Below are 18,620 nucleotides of genomic sequence, written 5' to 3'. Positions count from 1 at the left end.
CTGAATCAGAAAATTGAGAGTTCAAGCCAAACTCCAAGATAGAAATCATATACCTGGGCTGGTACTTTAGTACAGTACTCATTATTTCAGGCCCTGTCTTTTGGATGAAATGTTAAACCAAAGCTAGTTTGCCTGCTCAGTTGGGTATAAAAAAAAAGTCCTACGGCAGGAGTTCTCCTTGCCAAGACATCAAAACAGATGAACTGGTCATTTATCTCAATGTCATTTGTGGGACCTTTCACAAATTGATTACTGTGCGCCCTCAACAGCAGCAAGCATGTAAATTTATTGGTTGCGAGATGCTTTGGGATGTCCTGAGGATGTGAAAGATGCTATATACATATTAGTTCTTTCTTTTCCTGTATACTTATTACCTACACCAAGTCAGAGGATAATTAATAACCTTGACCATTTCACTTTGTATTGTGAGCATAAACCTGCTACCCTCTAAACCAGAGTTGTCCAACCTTTTCGCGCGGGGGGGGCCACATTATAATTTTTGTCTTACATCGGGGAGCCAGTGAGAATTTCAGAAAGATAAAAGGCAGTAAAAATGTATCTTACTATGGATGAAAACAGCAACAAAATGTACACTTTTATGATACTACAAATGAGAAGACTAATTTATTGACTATGTTGGACACTGATTTAGAGAGAAACCTGGCATTTTCTTTTGCTTACGCGAGTAGTCATATTTACCTGCACACTTCTTGAAGTGATGTGGAGCATTCCGGATAAATGACATTGTCAGGAGTGATCTTAATCACACTCCTGCTGCCACCCCCCCCTCCTTCCCCCTACCCACACTGCCCCTTTCCCCCCCCCCCCCCCCCCCACCCTCTCTTTCTCTGTCTCTGCACCCCCCCCCCCCCCCCCCTATCTCTCTCTGCACCCCCACCCCCCTCTCTCTCTGGCTATAATATCCTTCCTACGGTAAGGGGACCAAAACTGCACACAGTACTCCAGGTGCAGTCTAACCAGGGCTCTATACAATTGAAGCAACACTTCACTAACTTCTGTACTCAAATCCTCATGCAGTAAAGGCTAACTTACCATAAGCCTTCTTAATTGTTTGCTGCACCTGTATGTTAGCTATCAGTGACTTATTTTCAAGGACACAGGCCCCTTTGCACATCTACACTTTCTAATCTCTTAGCATTTAAGAAATACTCTGCACATCTGTTCCTCCTACCAAAGTGGATAACCTCACATTTTTCCATATTATATTCTATCTGCCATGTTCTTGCCCACTCACCAAGTCTGTCCAAAGTCCCTTGAAGTCGCTTTACATCTTCCTCACGACACACATTCCCACCTATTTTTGTGTCATCCACGAACTTAGAAATACTACATTTGGTCCCCATATCCAAATCATTGATATATATTGCAAACAGCTGGGGCCCAAGCACTGATCTCTGCAGTACCCTACTGGTCACAGCCTGCCAACATCAGAATGACCCATTTATTCCTACTCTCTTTCTGCATGTTAACTAATCCTTAATCCATGCCAGTATATCACCTATCCCATGTGCTTTAATCTTGCTAACCAATCTCCTGTGGAGGACTTTATCAAAAGCCTTCTGAAAATCCAAGTATACTACATCCACTGACTCCCCTTTATCAATTCTGTTAGTAACATCCTCCAAAAACTCCAACAGGTTCGTCAAACATGATTTCCCATTCATAAATCCATGACTATGCCCAATCAGATTATCCAAGTGTCCCTTTAGAGTAGATTCTAACATTTTCCTAATGACTGACGTAAGGCTAATAGGTCTAATTCCCGGTTTGCTCTCTCCCTCCCTTCTTAAAGAGTGGGGTGACATTTGCGACCTTCCAATCTGCAAGAAACGCTCCAGAATTTATGGGATTTTGGAAGATGATCACCAATGCATCCACTATCTTCATAGTTACCTCTTTCAACACTCTGGGATGTAGAATATCAGGTCCTGGAGACTTAACCTTCAGCCCCATTAATTTCTCCAATACAACCTTCTCACTAATAATAATTTCTTTCAATTCCTCATTTTCCCTAATCACTTGGATCTCTAATTCTGACAGATTTCTTGTATCTTCCTCAGTGAAGACAGACACAAAGTAATCATTTAGCTTCTCTGGCATTTCAATATTCCCCAATATAAATTCTCCTGAATATGCCTACATTTGTCTCAGCTAACCATTTCCTTTTTATGTACCTATAGAAGCTTTTACAGTCCATTTTTATATATTTTTTGCTAGTTTACATTCATATTCTATGCTACCTTTCTTTCAGTTTCTTCGCCCTCCCTTGCTGTATTCTAAAATCTTCCCAATCCTCAGGTTTACTACCATTTCTGGCAACTTTATAGGCCTTTTCTTTTAATCTTATACAATCCTTAACTTCTTTTGTTCTCCACAGTTGACTGCCTTTACTTTTGGGGCTTTTATGTCTTAAAGCAATGTATAGTTGCTATAAACTATGCAATATTTCTTTGAAGACTATCCATTGTCTATGTAGTGTCATACATTTTAATGTATTTTCCCAATCCACCTCAGCCGATTTGCCCCTCATACCTTCATAATTTCCTTTGCATTGAGATGGAACGACCTAATTTTCAAACAATAATGTACAATTCTATTTTATGTTCACTCATCCCCAACGATTCTTTTACAAAATTATTAATTAGCCCTTTCTCACTGCACAACGTTCAGCACCATTTGCGACTCCTCAAATACTGAAGCAGTCAGTGTAGAAATGCAGCAAGGCCTGGGCAATATCCAGGCTTGGGCTGAGAAGTGGCAAGTAACATTTGCGCCACACAAGTGCCGGGCAATGACCATCTCCAACAAGAATGAATCTAACCATCTCCCCCTTGACATTCAATGGCATTACCATTGCTGAATCCCCCACTATCAACATCTTAGGGGCTGCCATTGACCAGAAACTGAACTGGAGTAGCCATATAAATACCGTGGCTACAATAGCAGGTCAGAGGCTAGGAATCCTGCGGCAAGTAACTCACCTCCTGACTCCCCAAAGCCTGTCCACCATCTACAAGGCACAAGTCAGGAGTGTGATGGAATACTCTCCACTTGCCTGGATGGGTGCAGCTCCAACAACATTCAAGAAGCTCAACACCATCCAAAACAAAACAGCCCGCTTGATTGGCACACCATCCACAAACATTCACTCCCTCCACCACCGATGCACAGTGGCAGCAGTGTGTACCATCTACAAGATGCACTGCAGCAATGCACCAAGGCTCCTTAGACAGCACCTTCCAAACCCACGACCTCTACCACCTCGAAGGACAAGAGCAGCAGATGCATGGGAACACCACCACCTGCAAGATCCCCTCCAAGTCACACATCATCCTGACTTGGAACTAAATCGCCGTTCCTTCAGTCGCTGGGTCAAAATCCTGGAACTCCCTTCCGAACAGCACTTTGGGTGTACCGACCTCACATGGACTGCAGCGGTTCAAGAAGGCAGCTCACCACCACCTTCTCAAGGGCAATTAGGGATGGGCAACAAATGCTGGCCTGGCCAGTGACGCCCACATCCCATGAATGAATTTTTAAAAAACATAACACTAGATCTAAAATAGCCTGTTCTCCAGTTGGTTCCTCAATATACTGCTCTAGAAAACCATCCCGAATACAATCCAGAAACTCATCCTCCACAGCATTGGTGCTCATTAAGTTTACCCAGTCTACATGCAGATTGAAGTCACCCATGATTACTGTATTACCCATGCTACATGCTTCTCTATCTCCTGATTAATGCCATGCCCCACACTACCACTACTGTTTGGTGGAATATAAACAACCCCTACCAATGTTTGCTGCCCCTTGCTGTTTCTTAGGTCCACCCAAACAGATTCCACATTTTGTTCTTCTGATATGAGATCCTCCCTTACTAATGTACTGATCCCATCCCTTATCAACCTAACACCACCTCCTTTTCCTTTTTGCCTGTCCTTCCTAAAAGTTGAAGATCCTTGAATATTCAGTTCCCAGTATTGGTCACCCTGTAACCACGTTTTCTTTACAGCAATTAGATCATACCCATTTACCTCTATTTGGGCTTTTAAATCATCTGCCTTGTTGCTAATGCTGCATGCATTCAGGTAGAGTGCCCTTAACCTTGTCGTCTTGACATTCTGCATTCTAAACCTAGTGGATGCTCACCTTTGTTTTGCCCACTTTCTAATGTCACTATTTTTCTACCTCCTGTTACTAGCTTTACTTCCTTCCAATTTGAGCTGCCCCTCAGGTTCCCATCCCCCCGACAAACTAGTTTAAAACCTCCCCAACAGCACTAGGGAATCTCCCTGCGAGGATGTTAGTTCCAGTCCTGTTAAGGTGTAGCCCGTCCATCTTGTACAGGTCCCACCTGCCCCGAACCGGTCCCAATACCTCAGATATCTGATGCCCTCCCTCCTACACCAATTCTCCAGCCACGTGTTCAACCGATCAATCCTCCTATTCCTATGCTCACTAGCATTTTGCACTGGGAGTAATCCTGAGATTACTGCTCAAGGTCCTGCATTTTAATTTCCTTCTTAACTCAGAAAATCTGCTTTCAGGATCTCCTCCCTCTGTCATTGGTACCAATGTGGACCACGACCTCTGGCTGTTCACCCTCCCCCAGAAGGATGTCCTGCAGCTGCTCTGTGACAGCCTTGACCCTGGCACCAGGGAGGTAACACCATCCTCGAGTTAAGTTTACTGCTGCAGAAATGTCTGTCTCATCCCCTGACTATCGAGTCCCCTATCACTATTGCTCTTCCACTCTTCTTCCTCTCCTCCTGTGCAGCTGAGCCACCAGTGGTGCCACAGACTTTGCTCTGGTTGCACTCTCTTGAGGAGCCATTGCTCTCACCAGTATCCAAAATGGAAAACCGATCAGCAAGCAAAATAGACACAGGGGGCTCCTGCACTGCCTGTCACCCATTCCCTCTCTGCCTACATGCTCCTAACCTGCAGTGTGATCACCTCCTTAAATGTGCTATCCATGTAGTCCTCAGCCTTGAGGATGCACAACAGTGACTCCAGCTGCCGCTCAAGTTCTGAAACTCAGAGCTCAAGCTTCTACAGCCAGTGACACTTCCTGCGGATGTGTTCATCTAGGACACGAGGTGTGTCCATGACTTCCCACATACTGCAGGACGTACATTCCACTTGGCCAAGCTTACCTGCCATAAATGAACTTTAAAAACTTATATAATAAAAGCAAAATACTGCGGATGCTGGAAATCTGAACTAAAAACAAGAAATGCTGGAACCACTCAGCAGGTCTGGCAGCATCTGTGGAAAGAGAAGCAGAGTTAATGTTTCGGGTCAGTGACCCTTCTTCGGAACTGACAAATATTAAAAATGTCACAGGTTATAAGCAAGTGAGGTGAGGGTGGGGCAAGAGATAACAAAGGAGAAGGTGCAGATTGGACAACGCCACATAGCTGACCAAAAGGTCATGGAGCAAAGGCAAACAATATGTTAATGCTGTGTTGAAAGACAAAGCATTAGCACAGAATAGGTGTTAACGGACTGAATATTGAACAGCAGCAAGTGCAAACATGAAAAAAAAAAACAGTGGGTAAGCAAACTGAACAAACTATGATGAAATGAAATAAATGCAAAAAAAGGTTGTAAAGAATGTAAAAAAGAAAAAAAAAAACTAAAAATAAAAGTAAAATCGGGGGCTGTCATGCTCTGAAATTATTGAACTCAATGTTCAGTCCGGCAGGCTGTAGTGTGCCTAATCAGTAGATGAGATGCTGCTCCTCGAGCTTGCGCTGATGTTCACTGGAACAATCCCAGGACAGAGATGTGAGCATGAGAGCAGGGGGGAAGTGTTGAAATGGCAAGCAACCGGAAGCTCGGGGTCCTACTTGCGTACCGAGTGGAGGTGTTCTGCAAAACGGTCACCCAGTCTGCGCTTGGTCTCCCCAATGTAGAGGAGACCACATTGTGAGCAGCGAATATAGTATACTAAATTGAAAGAAGTACAAGTAAATCGCTGCTACACCTGAAAGCAGTGTTTGGGGCCTGGAATAGTGAGGAGAGAGAGAGAGAGGAGGTAAATGGGCAGGTATTACATCTCCTGCGATTGCAGGGGAAGGTGCCATGGGATGGGGACGAGGTGGCAGGGGTAATAGAGGAGTGTACCAGGGTGTTGCGGAGGGAACGATCCCTTCGGAATGCTGACAGGGGAAGGGAGGGGGAAGATGCGTTTGGTAGTGGCATCACGCTGGAGGTGGCAGAAATGGCGGAGGATGATCCTTTGGATATGGAGGCTGATGGGGTGGAAAGTGATGACAAGGGGAACTCTGTCACGGTTCTGGGAGGGAGGGGAAGGGTTGAGGGCAGAGGTACGGGAAATGGGCCGGACACGGTTGAGGGCCCTGTCAACAACATTGGGGGGGAATCCTCGGTTGAGGAAAAAAGGAGGTCATACCAGAAGCACCGGCATGGAAGGTAGCATCATCAGAGCAGATGCGTCGAAGACGGAGAAACTGGGAGAATGGAATGGAGTCCTTACAGGAGGTAGGGTGTGAAGTAGTGTAGTCGAGGTAGCTGTGGGAGTCGGTGGGCTTATAATGGATATTAGTAGACAATCTATCCCCAGAGATGGAGACAGAGAAGTCGAGGAAAGGAAGGGAAGTGTCCGAGATGGACCATGTAAAGGTGAGAGAAGGGTGGAAATTGGAAGCAAAGTTGATAATGTTTTCCAGTTCGGGGCAGGAGCAGGAAACGGCACCAATACAGTCATCAATGTACTGGAAAAAGAGTTGGGGGAGGGGGCCTGAGTATGACTGGAACAAAGAATGCTCGACATATCCCACAAAAAGACAGGCATAACTAGGACCCATGCGGGTACCCATAGCGACACCTTTTACTTGAAGGAAGCGCGTGGAGTTTAAGGAGAAGTTGTTCAATGTGAGAACAAGTTCAGCCAGGCGGAGGAGGGTGGTGGTGGATGGGGACTGGTTGGGCCTCTGTTCCAGGAAGAAGCGGAGAGCCCTCAAACCATCCTGGTGGGGGATGGAGGTGTAGAGCGATTGGACGTCCATAGTGAAGAGGCTGCGGTTGGGACCAGGAAACTGGAAATTGTCAAAATGATGTAGGGCGTCAGAAGAGTCACGGATGTAGGTGGGAAGAGACTGGACCAGCGGAGAAAAGAGAGAGTCAAGATAGGAAGAAATAAGTTCAGTGGGGCAGGAGCAGGAGCAGGCTGACACAATGGGTCTGCTGGGACAGTCCCGTTTGTGGATTTTGGGAAGGAGGTAGAAGCGAGCTGTCCAGGGTTGCGGGACTATGAGGTTGGAAGCTGTAGGGGGAAGATCTCCAGAGATGATGAGGTCAGTGACAGTCCTTTGGACGGTGGCTTGATGTTCGGTGGCGTGGGTCATGGTCCAGAGGGAGGTAGTTTAAAAACTTATTACAGTTACCAACCAATCAATTTCTTCCCCTGTACCGAAGAGAGTGGCAGCTACTCGAGGCTGAAGGTAGAAGGAAGGATCCCCTCTCTCACACACCAAACTTCCACTTTACACTCTGTGCACTCAAATTTATTTTCTTAATTTATAATTCCCCTCCTTGCTGAACTCCCTCAATTACCAAACTCCCTTCTTCACACTCTGCCCTCAAGCAGCACTGAGATTCCCCTGAATTTATACTTTGAATTCAATGCTGTGTCAGCTCTGCTAAAGCTCAAAAACCAGTTTAAGCTCGCTTCTAATTAACTAGCTACAGCTAGTCTGAGTGTCAGTACACCCTTGTTTAAAACTGCAAGAAACTAACTTATTTCTTAACTGAAGCAAGAATTTCAATTAATTGCTAGATGTAAACAAAATAAAAACTCATTGAGATTAATCCTTAAAATTCACTCACTTACCAAACTCCCTTCTTCACACTCAGTGCAGACAATACAATGGAGAACCAGGCTGAATATAGAAGATTCAGAGGGGAAGTGAAAAAGCAAATAGGAGAAGCAGAGAGAGAGAGTATGAAAAGAGACTGGCAGCTAACATAAAAGGGAATCCAAGTCTTCTTTAGACATACAAATCGTAAAAATGTGAAAAGGTGGAGCAGGGCCGATTAGGGACCAAAAGGGGGATTTACGCATGGAGGCAGGCAGAATAGCTGGAGGTATTAAATGAATAGTTTGCATCTGTCTTTACCAAAGAAGATGATGCTACTCAGGCTACAGCAAAACAGGAGGCAACTAACACAATAGAAGGATTTAAAATTGATAAGGTAGTGGCTTTGGACAGGATGTCTATACTTAAAGTTGATGAAGCACCAAGACCAGATGAGATGATGCTGTGGGAAGTGAGACTGGAAATTGCAGAGGCACCGGCCATAATTTTCCAGTCTTCCTTAGACTCAAGGATGGTGCCAGAGGACTGGAGAATTGCGAATGTTAAAAATGTTTGTTCAAAAAAAAAGGATGTAAAGATAAGCCCAGTAACTATAGGCCAATCAGTTTAACTTCGGTGGTGGGGGAAACCTCTAGAAACAATATTTCAGGACAAAATTAATCATCACATGGACAAATACACGTTAATTAAAGAAAGGCCGCATGGATTTGTTAAGGGAAAATAGGGTTTAAATACGGAGTTTTTTTTTTTGAAGGGCTAACGGGTTGATGAGGACAATGTTCTTGGTGTGATGGGACCATTGCTCTTTGATGTATATTCACAACTTAAGAGAACAAGAGCAAGGAGGTTATGTTGAACTTGTATCAGACACCAGTTTGGTCTCAACTGGAGTATTGTGACCAGTTCTGGGCACCACATTTAGGGAAAGATGTGAAGGCATTGGAGAAAGAGTGCAGAAAAGATTTACGAGAATGGTCCCAGGGATGAGGAACTACATTTACGAAAATAGATTGGAGAGGTTGGGACTGTTTTCCTTGAAGAGAAGTCGGAGAGGAGATTTGAACGAGGTATTCAAAATCATGGAGTTTGGACAGAGTAGACAGGGAGAAACTGTTTTATCTCCTGAAAGGAGCAAATTGAGAGGGCAGAGATTTAAGGTAATTGGCAAAAGGAAGAATGGTGGCATGAGGAAAAACTTTTTCACGCGGCGAGTGTTTAGGATCTGCAATTCACTGCGAGTGTGGGGTGGAGGCAGGTTCAATTGAGGCATTCAAAAGGGAATTAGATAGTTACCGGAAAAGGGAGAATGCACAGGGTTATGGGAGAAGGCAGGGGAATGACACTAAGTGAATTGCTTACTCGGACAGCCAGTGCAGACAGGATGGGATGATCTCCTTCTGTGCTGTAACAATTCTGAGATTCTGTGGGGGGTGGGGAAGCCAGAAAGCAGCATCTAAGAAGCTTGTTTCCAGCAAACCGGAAGGGACATCTACGCTTTATACAGCAGTGAATCAGAAGTGATTCACTGTCTTCAACTGAACTTTCAGCCAGAGAAACCTAAATACCTCAGGCCTACAACCAATGAGAACTTGACTTCCAAGAGAATTCAACAGTTTTATCATGACCCCCAACCACCACCACCATCCCCCCCCCCCACCAACTCTGGAAACTAGCCCCCCACTTATAACCGCTTACCCTTTTTCCCTCTCTATCTGTCTCATGTGTGTGCGCACGCGTGCACCGCGAGCAAATGTATGAGTGGATGCAATTGCGACCATTTCGGGTTAAGGCGTATTGATCAATAAATAATTGATTTTCTGTTTTAAATCTACAATAAAACCTGTCGCTGTATATTTATTTAACAAATAAAAGATAAAGGGGTTAAAACCTTAACAACAAAACACACTTGCTGCAGTCAGGTGGAAGTTAAACAGTGGGAACCACCCAAACTTCACCACATGGCTGTTGGCACATTTTGAAATTCGGTATTCCAAGATACAAATCATTTATATATAGCAAAAAAAAAAAAACAGTAGTCCCAACACTGATCCTTGGGGAACACCACTGTCTACCATCCTCTAGTCTGAAAAACAACCATTTACCACGACTTGCTGTTTTCTGTTCTTAAGCCAATTTCTTATCTAATTGGACACTGATCCTCCTGCCCCAACCAACATGGTTGGCTCTAAACTGCCTTCTGAAGTGGTCCAGCAAGCCAATTAGTTGTATCCCAAGTATGGGCAACAAATGGCAACAAACAAACTTTGCTCCAGAACACGTCACAGCCTCAATGTAGACACAGATGCATGGTCTGAAAGCAAAAGAGTTAAGAGTAGCTATCCTCAGCATCAACCCATTATGGCACCAAGGAGCCTTAGCTAAATGCCAACGGCAGCAATAAAATAAATCCAGTGGTTGCACTCATCCGATACAAAGGAAGATGGTGTGGTTGTAAGAGGACAATCGTCATAGCCCCAGGATATCACTGTCGCCGTACTGACAGGCAGTACCCTTGACCCAAGCACATTCAGCTGCTTCAATGACCTCCTTCGATCAGATAAGGAGCAGGGTTATTTTCTGACAATGCCACAATATTCAGCTTCATTCACAATTTGCCAGATAATGTAGCAACGTGAAAAAAAGTACAAATCGCCTGCACACACATTGGGAACAAAGTGGACCTACCACTGTTCCTTGCATTAGATTAGTTCCAACCCTTCTCCAATCTGAAGGAAATCCATCAACTTTAATTTTTTTGTTTCCTATCTGCCAACCAACCTTCTTTTCATGCTGCTACTTTTTCTATTATACTATAGATTTTGATTTATCCAACAAGTTCTGAACCACCCCAAACACCTTCTGAAAGACCACAGCCAGACATCGCACTGATTTCATTCTCTATAAAATTGGATTCCTTGTTCAAAAACAAATTACATTTTTTAAATGTGTGGATGGAATATACTGACTGAATCCTTCTTTAGAGGAGCCCACAAAATATTGGGAGTAAAACTCTGAGGTGCCCGAGCCCAAGTCCATCTAGGATTTGAATACTGCTCCCTTTTCTGGGACACTCTTGCATTCTTTGACAGGATACAAGGAAAAACTGGAATAATTTGTCTTTCACTCCTATCCTCCAACTTTTTTTTTATATATATATGGATCCCTCCTTTACATTTTTTTTAATCAATACCAATGACAGTGCTCTCAAGTTTCCCTTTCTTACTCCAATTTCCAAAATTATTAATCCTGCCCACTTTTCTACCTCTCAACATCTTCAATGCATTGAAATCAAGACTCACCACAGTCTCATCTATTCCCAGATGAGAAGAGTGTGGAAATATCTTTATTTCCTTCAGTTTTTCTCCCCTCCTATAAAAACTTAAAAACCAAAGCTTGATGTACCTAAATCACTACTTTGATTTATCTCATCTCCTCGTTTCGTCTTAAGCTTGATGGTATCCCTCCCAACAAAAAATTTCCCCAAAATATTTAAGAGTGCTTTGGAAATAGGGCTCTCTTTCACATTGCAAGTTTTGGTTAATTGCATAGCTAGTGCATAACCACTTACAATGGAATGATCATGCCAGTCTCCCCTTCCTACAACAGAAAGCCAGGAATTCGCAGCTATATAAAAAAACAGTACAGCAGTTGGGTGGGCATCCTCATTTTACTATTCAAGTTATCAATGCTGACTGACCACTGCTGTCCATAATGTTCTGTCTTAACTTGATTCAGGCTACAGTTGGACTTTGGGTAGTGACCAAAAATAATTTAGAAGCACTGTCTGTTGAAAAAATTAAGCCAATGCTCCCACTAATAAAAACAAGAAATGCTGGAACCACTCAGCAGGTCTGGCAGCATCTGTGGAAAGAGAAGCAGAGCTAATGTTTCGGATCAGTGACCCTTCAATTAGCTTCCACTAATAAAACTGGCTCACCTGGAGTGTTCTCCCTGAATAAAGATTTTTATCTATTGCTTGGAGTCATACCTAGCACAAAGTAAGATGGCTGTGATCGCTGGAGGTCAATCATCTCCGTCCCAGATCACAGCAGGAGTTCCTCAGGGTAGTGTCCTAGGCCCAACCATCTTCAGATGCTTAAAATGACCTTCCCTCCATCATAAGGTCAGAAGTGGAGATGTTCACTGATGATTACACAATGCTCAGGACCATTCTCGAATCCTCAGATACTGAGGCAGTCTGTGTCCATATGCAGCAAGACCTGGCTAATATCCAGGCTTGGGCTGAGAAGTGGCAAGTTATATTCTCAGCACTTAACTGTCAGACAAACATTTCCAACAAGAGAGAATCCAACCATCTCCCCTTGACATTCAATGGCATTACCATCGCTGAAATCCCCCACTATCATCCTGGGGGTTACCATTGACCAGAAACTGAACTGGACCAGCCACATAAATACTGTGGCTACAAGAGCAGGTCACAGGCTGGGAATTCTGCGGTGAGAACTCACCTCCTGATGCCCCAAAGCCTGCCCACCATCGACAAAGCACAAGTCAGGAGTGTGATGGAATACTCTCCACTTGCCTGGAAGAGTGCATCTCCAACAACACTCAAGAAGCTCAACACCATCCAGGACAAAGCAGTCCACTTGGTTGGCACCCCATCCACCACCAATGTACAGTGGCAGCATTATGTACCATCTACAAGATGCACTGCAGCAACTCACAAAGGCTCCTTTGACAGCACCTTCCAAATCCATGACCTCCATCACCTAGAAGGTCAAAGCAGATGATGCATGGGAATACCACCATCTGCAAATTCCCCTCCAAGCCACATACCATCCTGACTTGGAATTATATCACCGTTCCTTCATTGTTGCTGGGTCAAAATCCTGGAACTCCCCAACAGCACTGTGGGTGTACCTACCCAACAAGGACTGCAATGGTTCAATAAGGCAGTTCACCTCCACCTTCTCAAGAGCAATTAGGCATGGGCAATAAATGTTGGTCTAGCCAGCGGCACCCACATCCCGTGCAAAAATAAAAAAAACTAATTATTTAGACCACTTTTCAAGACCTGGATCTCTTTACATAAGAGGAACACTGAAGTTAGTGGGTGGTGAATTGTATAAGCCTGGGTGTTTCATAAAGACAAATGCTTAGAACCAATTTTTCCAGATTCCTTTTGTTGTAATCCAATATAGAGGCAGTTAACAACTCTGCCATTGGTGTGTTTGGACATTCAGCAGACACACACTCATGGTACTGTACATATTTGTTGAGTCACTCTACTAGCACCCTCCTGCTCCAGAGAGAACGCTTCATTTTGTACATAGAGGATGGATAGAATGTTTTTTTAATCCAATTCAGCAAAAAAACCCAAAATATTTTGAATAATAAACTATCTTTGAGATGGATATTTTTTTCCCTTTCCCCAAGCACTTCCCACCAACCATGGCCAGCTAAGTGTTTTTCAAACCTCTACCAGTGTCACTAATTCTGATTGTTGAGACATAACACAAGTGCAGCCCAGGGCAACCTACGGGAAGCATCAGCCCTCAGATCTGTGGTTTAAACCTCCCTACAGCAACATTGAGAATTCAATTACCAGCCGGAAGTAATTAGATCCCAATCTTCTAATAGAAGATTTCAAACCACACAGAATAATTATACTTACTCATGTTTAATGCAGCCATTCCACCTTGTGGTGCAGCAGGATACATACTAGGCACATTTGTAGTCATGAAATCTGCAATCTGCTGTAATGCAAGTAGACTGGTAGGAGTCTTTCCTTTCTTCAGTTGCTCTTGAATCATTGATTCCAGCTCTTCACAGAAAGCCTAGAAATTAACAATTTTTTTTTTTACACAGAGATCAAGGTAAGAATTATAAGACAATATACTTCTCTCCAAGGATAATATATTGGTAAATAATTTTATGGCTGCATTTGCTGACAACGCAACCACTAAGTAGCACAGTACTGGCACATGCGCAAATTCAGTCTCATCAACTGAAACATCATTGTCTGGGACGTCTCAGGCAGCTGCCAGGAATAAAGATGACGCTGCTCAATTTGATACAAAAAAACAAGTTAAACCCAAACCCCGTCAATGGCTGTGATTGCTGCCTCCATTCCATCCCGAACATACTCCGCTCCCTCCCCACCATCGCCGCTTCTCTTCGCCGTTCCCTCCCACACCTGTCTGTCACTTGATCCCCCTTCCCGGCCGCTCGCTGCCTGCCTTGTCGATTCCACAACCCCACCCCCGAACTTCGGCCGCTCGTTCCCTGCTTGAACCCTTCGCTCCCTGTTGCACCACCTGCAGAAGTGGCGGGGTAGGGTGCAGAAAGCGAGGTTGGCGCGCGCACGGGGGGGGGGGGGGGGATGTCGAGGCGGGGTGGAGCGGTGAGTAGTCAGGAGCAGGAAATTGAAAGCAGCGATTGAGACGGGGATGACGGGAGGGAGCAGGGTACTGTTTGGAGGGAATGGAGCTGCTGATCATGGTCACTGAGGGGCGAGGCAATGTTCAGACGTCATTACGTGACTACGTCAGCGCGTACATGCGCGCATTTATAGTCGTAAGCTGGCAAATGTTTGGACGCTCTCATGTCGTCGGCATTCACTCTGCGCATGCTTGCGTCTTCAGAACACTCCTTTTAAAAGGGGCAGAATATAATGGAGTATTGTGCTTTTAAAAAAAAGTTTCATAGGATGTTGTGGCCTGTCAATACAGTAGTATAGGTTCGCCCCCGAAAAGGGGTATAAAAAGGGTGAACACATCGGAGATCTTTGCTGCAGTCACGAGATACCAGCTTGGCAGTCCAGAGAAGGAGAAACCCAAATCGAGGATCAGAAGCCCAACAGAGCATCGGAAGTACAGTCTGCAATCAATGGGAGCTGGCCACTTCGGGTGACTGTATGACCAATTGGTAGCATATTTCAGCACTCCAATGTTAGATATTGTTGAGTAAAATAAAGTTATTATTTTCCTTTCTTTCTCATATCTGTTAAATCTGTCATTTTTTCTGTAGTTATTTTAATTTTTCTATAATGATTTTAAATTTGTAATTGTGGGTACAAATAAAATTCACCTCATTAAGTGTGAGTCAATTTGTTCTCTTGTAATTCGCTGATCAAAACGAACTCCAGGTTTGCGTGAATGTTTTAAAAAAAAAGTCTTACATCCACGAGTTGAAATTTTGATGTCAGCATACAGCTTTTAACACCATTTCTACAAGTCACAGCCAGTAGATTTTGGAGGACTGAGGGCCCACGCTAGTTTATCTTGGGCAGTTCAACCATCTTGTTCAGGAGGTCAATTTTCGTGCTGAGGCTCATCATTTGGCTCTTTCCAGTTTGCTGCTACAATCAGTGCCAAATAGCACAAATTGTAACCTGACTAGAGAGGGGATTAAGTATGCAAGGTAAATTGCACTGTCACGAGGTGCAAACACTATCTGAAACATTTCGTGTGCCTTTGTAATTCACAATCGCCCACCATAACTGCAGGCAACATAAGAGGTGGGAAGATTACTTTATATTGTATTTCTGCATTTTTGTTATTTGCCATACCAACATCTCAAACAAGTTTCACAAACTGAATGGTTGAATTGCAGGCAACATTACACAGTACAGATGTTAAATGCAGGCTGGAACCAAAGCTGGATGAGCACTAGCAGAGCAAGATATCCCATAACAAGAAACACAACAAGTAATTATATACTGCATTAAAACAAAAATCACAATCATAGAAAGTTTATGGCACAAAAAGAGGCCACTTGGCCCATCATGGCTGCGGCCGCTGAAAAACGAGCCACCCAGCCTAATCCTACTTTCCAGCATTTGGTCCACAGCCCTGCAGGTTACTGCACTTGAACAGCATATCCAGACTCCTTTTGAATGAGTTGAGGGTTCTGCCTCTACTACCCTTTCAAGGCAGTGAGTTCCAGACCCCCACCACCCTCTGGGTGAAAAAAAAAATCCTCATCTCCCCACTAATCTTTGTACCAATTACTTTAAATCTATGCCCCTCAGTCACTGACCTCTCTGCTAAGGTAAAAAGGCCCTTCACATCCACTCTATCCAGGCCTGTCAAGTTTGTACATTTCAATCAGATCTCCCCTCAGCCTTCTCTGTTCCAAGGAGAACAAACCCAGCCTATTCAATCTTTCCTCAGATGTATTTTTCCCAGTCCTGGCAACATCCTCGTAAATCTCCTCAGTACCCTCTCTAGTGCCGTTACATCATTCTGTAATGAGGTGACCAGAACTGCACACAGTACTCAAGTTGTGGCCTAACTAATGATTTATACAGTTCCAGCAAATCCTCAGATAATAAAGGAAAGGATTCCATACACCTTCTTAACCACCTCATCGACCTGTCTTGCTATCTTCAGGGATCTGTGGACAATCACTCCAAGGTCCCTCATTCTTCTACACCTCTCAGTATTCTCACATTAACAGTGTATTCTTTTGCCTTGTCAGACCCCCCCAAATGCATCACCTCATTCCTCCAGGTTGAATTTCATTTGGCACTTTTCTGCCCACCTGACCAGTCCATCGATATCTTTCTTCAGTCCACAGCTATCCTCCTCGCCATCAACACCGCCCCTAAATTTACTTCCAGATCATTAATATATACCACAAAAAGCAGGTACTGAGCCTTGAACACCACTGAAAACAGCCTTCCAGTCGCAAAAACACCCAATGATTACCCTTAGCTTCCTGCTACTGAGCCAATTTTGTATCCACATTGCTGAATTTCCCCTGGATCCCATGGGCTTTTTTTTAAAAATCAGTCTGCAATGTGGGACCCTTGTCAAAAGCCTTGCTAAAAATCCATGTAGACCACATCAACTGCACTACTCTTAATCCTCCTTGTTACTTCAAAGAATTCATATAGTCAGACAGACAACAAATCCATGCTGGCTACCCATCTAAGTGGCCTTCTAAGTAACAGTTTATCCTGTCTCTCAGAATTGCTTCCAATAATTTGCCCACTACTCAGGTTAGATTGACTGGCCTATAATTACTCTGTCTATCTCTCGCTCCCTTTTTAAACACAGAGGTACAACGTTAGCAGTCCTCCAATCTTCTGGCATCACAGCTGTATCCAGTGAGGACTGGAAAATAATGGACAGATCTTTTGCTATTTCCTCTCTTGCCTTCTTTTAACAGCCTGGGGTACATTTCATCCAGCCCTGGTAATTTATCAACTTTCAAGGATGCTAATCCCATTAATACTTCCTCTCTCCCCATGTTTATCACATCCAATACTTCACATTCTTCCTCCTTATCTACAATGTCTGCATCGTCCCCCTCTTTCGTGAAGACAGATGTAACGCATTCATTAAGAACTACACCAACATCTTCCACCCCTACACACAGGTTACCATTTTGGTCTTTTATGGGCCCTACTCTTTCCTTAGTTATCCTCTTACGCAATGTATTGATAAAACATCTTTGGGTTCAGAAGTGGGGATGTTCGCTGATGATTGTACAATGTTCAGCACCAGGTGGAAGTGGCAATGGGAGAGCATTTTGGTAGTAGTGATCATAATTCAGCCAATTTTAACAATTATGGAAAAGGCAAGGATAGATCAAAATGGTAACCTGTGTGTAGGGGTGGAAGATGTTGGTATGGTTCTTCACAAAAGAGGGGAACGATGCATTGTAGATAAGTAACTCATCTCCTGACTCCCCAAAGCATGTCCACCATCTACAAGGCACAAGTCAGGAGTGTGAAGAATACTCTCCACTTACCTGGATGCATGCAGCTCCTACATTCAGGAAGCTAAACACCATGCCAATATTCTTTCATGCCCTCTCTTAGCTTTTCTAATTTCTTTTTTGATTTCACCCCTCCACTTTCTATTCTGCTCAGCTTTCTGTCGTATTGAGTTCTTGGTGTCAGACACAAGGCTTTTCTTTTCTGCCTCATCTTACCCTGCAAGTTCCTTGACATCCATGGGGCTCTAGATTTCACTGTCCCACCTTTCTCTGAACCCCTTGAATCTACCCTTTGAATGCCTCCCACTGCTCGAATACTGATTTACCTTCAAGTAGCAGTTTCCAGTCCACTTTCGCTAAATCACTCCTCAGCTTAGTAAAATTGGTCTTGCCCCAGTTGAGTACTCGAACTCCTGTTCTATCCTTGCCTTTTCCATAATTATGTTAAAACTGACTGAATTATGATCACTACTACCAAAATGCTCTCCCATTGCCAGTTCTTCCACCTGCCCAACTCCATTTCCTAAAACTAAGTCAAAAACTGTGCTCTCTCTTGTTGGACTTACTACATACTGGCCAAAAAAGTTCTCCTGAATGCACTTCAAGAATTAAAACTATCCCAGTTAATATTGGGGTAGCTAAAATCCACTATTACTGTCCTATTGTTTTTGCAGTTCTCCACATTTTGCCTACATATTTGCTCTTCTATCTCCCTCGGACTGTTTGGGGATCTATAGTACACTCCCACCAGTGTAATTGCCCCTTTTTGTTCCTTAGCTCAATCCATATGTCCTCATTTGATGAACCTTCTAATAGATCATCCTCCTCCTCACAGCTGTAATTGTTTCTTTGACCAAAATTGCCACCACCACCCCACCCCCACTCCTTTTTTTAAAATCTATCGTGTCTGAAAACCCTGCAACCAGGAACGTTAAGCTGCCATTCCTGTCCCTCCTCAAACCATGTCTTAGTAATACCTATGATATACTGCCACACATCAATCTGTAGCTTCAGCTTGTCTGCTTTATTTGCTATACTCCTTTCACTGAAGTAGATACCCTCGAGCAC

At 43.8% G+C, this 18,620-nt stretch overlaps 1 protein-coding gene across 5 annotated transcripts in view; it reads right to left on the bottom strand.

Moving 5' to 3' along the window:
• Positions 1-18,620, bottom strand: part of add1 (adducin 1 (alpha)) — a 245,963-nt gene that overhangs the window by 127,257 nt on the left and 100,086 nt on the right. For all 5 annotated transcript variants that reach the window (XM_068029236.1, XM_068029237.1, XM_068029240.1 and 2 more), the window contains one exon: positions 13,501-13,663. In XM_068029236.1, coding sequence (XP_067885337.1) covers positions 13,501-13,663 — 163 coding nt within the window. The remainder of the gene's footprint in view (positions 1-13,500; positions 13,664-18,620) is intronic.

Source organism: Heterodontus francisci, chromosome 4 (assembly GCF_036365525.1).
Source record: "Heterodontus francisci isolate sHetFra1 chromosome 4, sHetFra1.hap1, whole genome shotgun sequence".
NCBI lineage: Eukaryota > Metazoa > Chordata > Chondrichthyes > Heterodontiformes > Heterodontidae > Heterodontus > Heterodontus francisci.
This window is presented reverse-complemented; position numbering and strand designations above follow the sequence as displayed.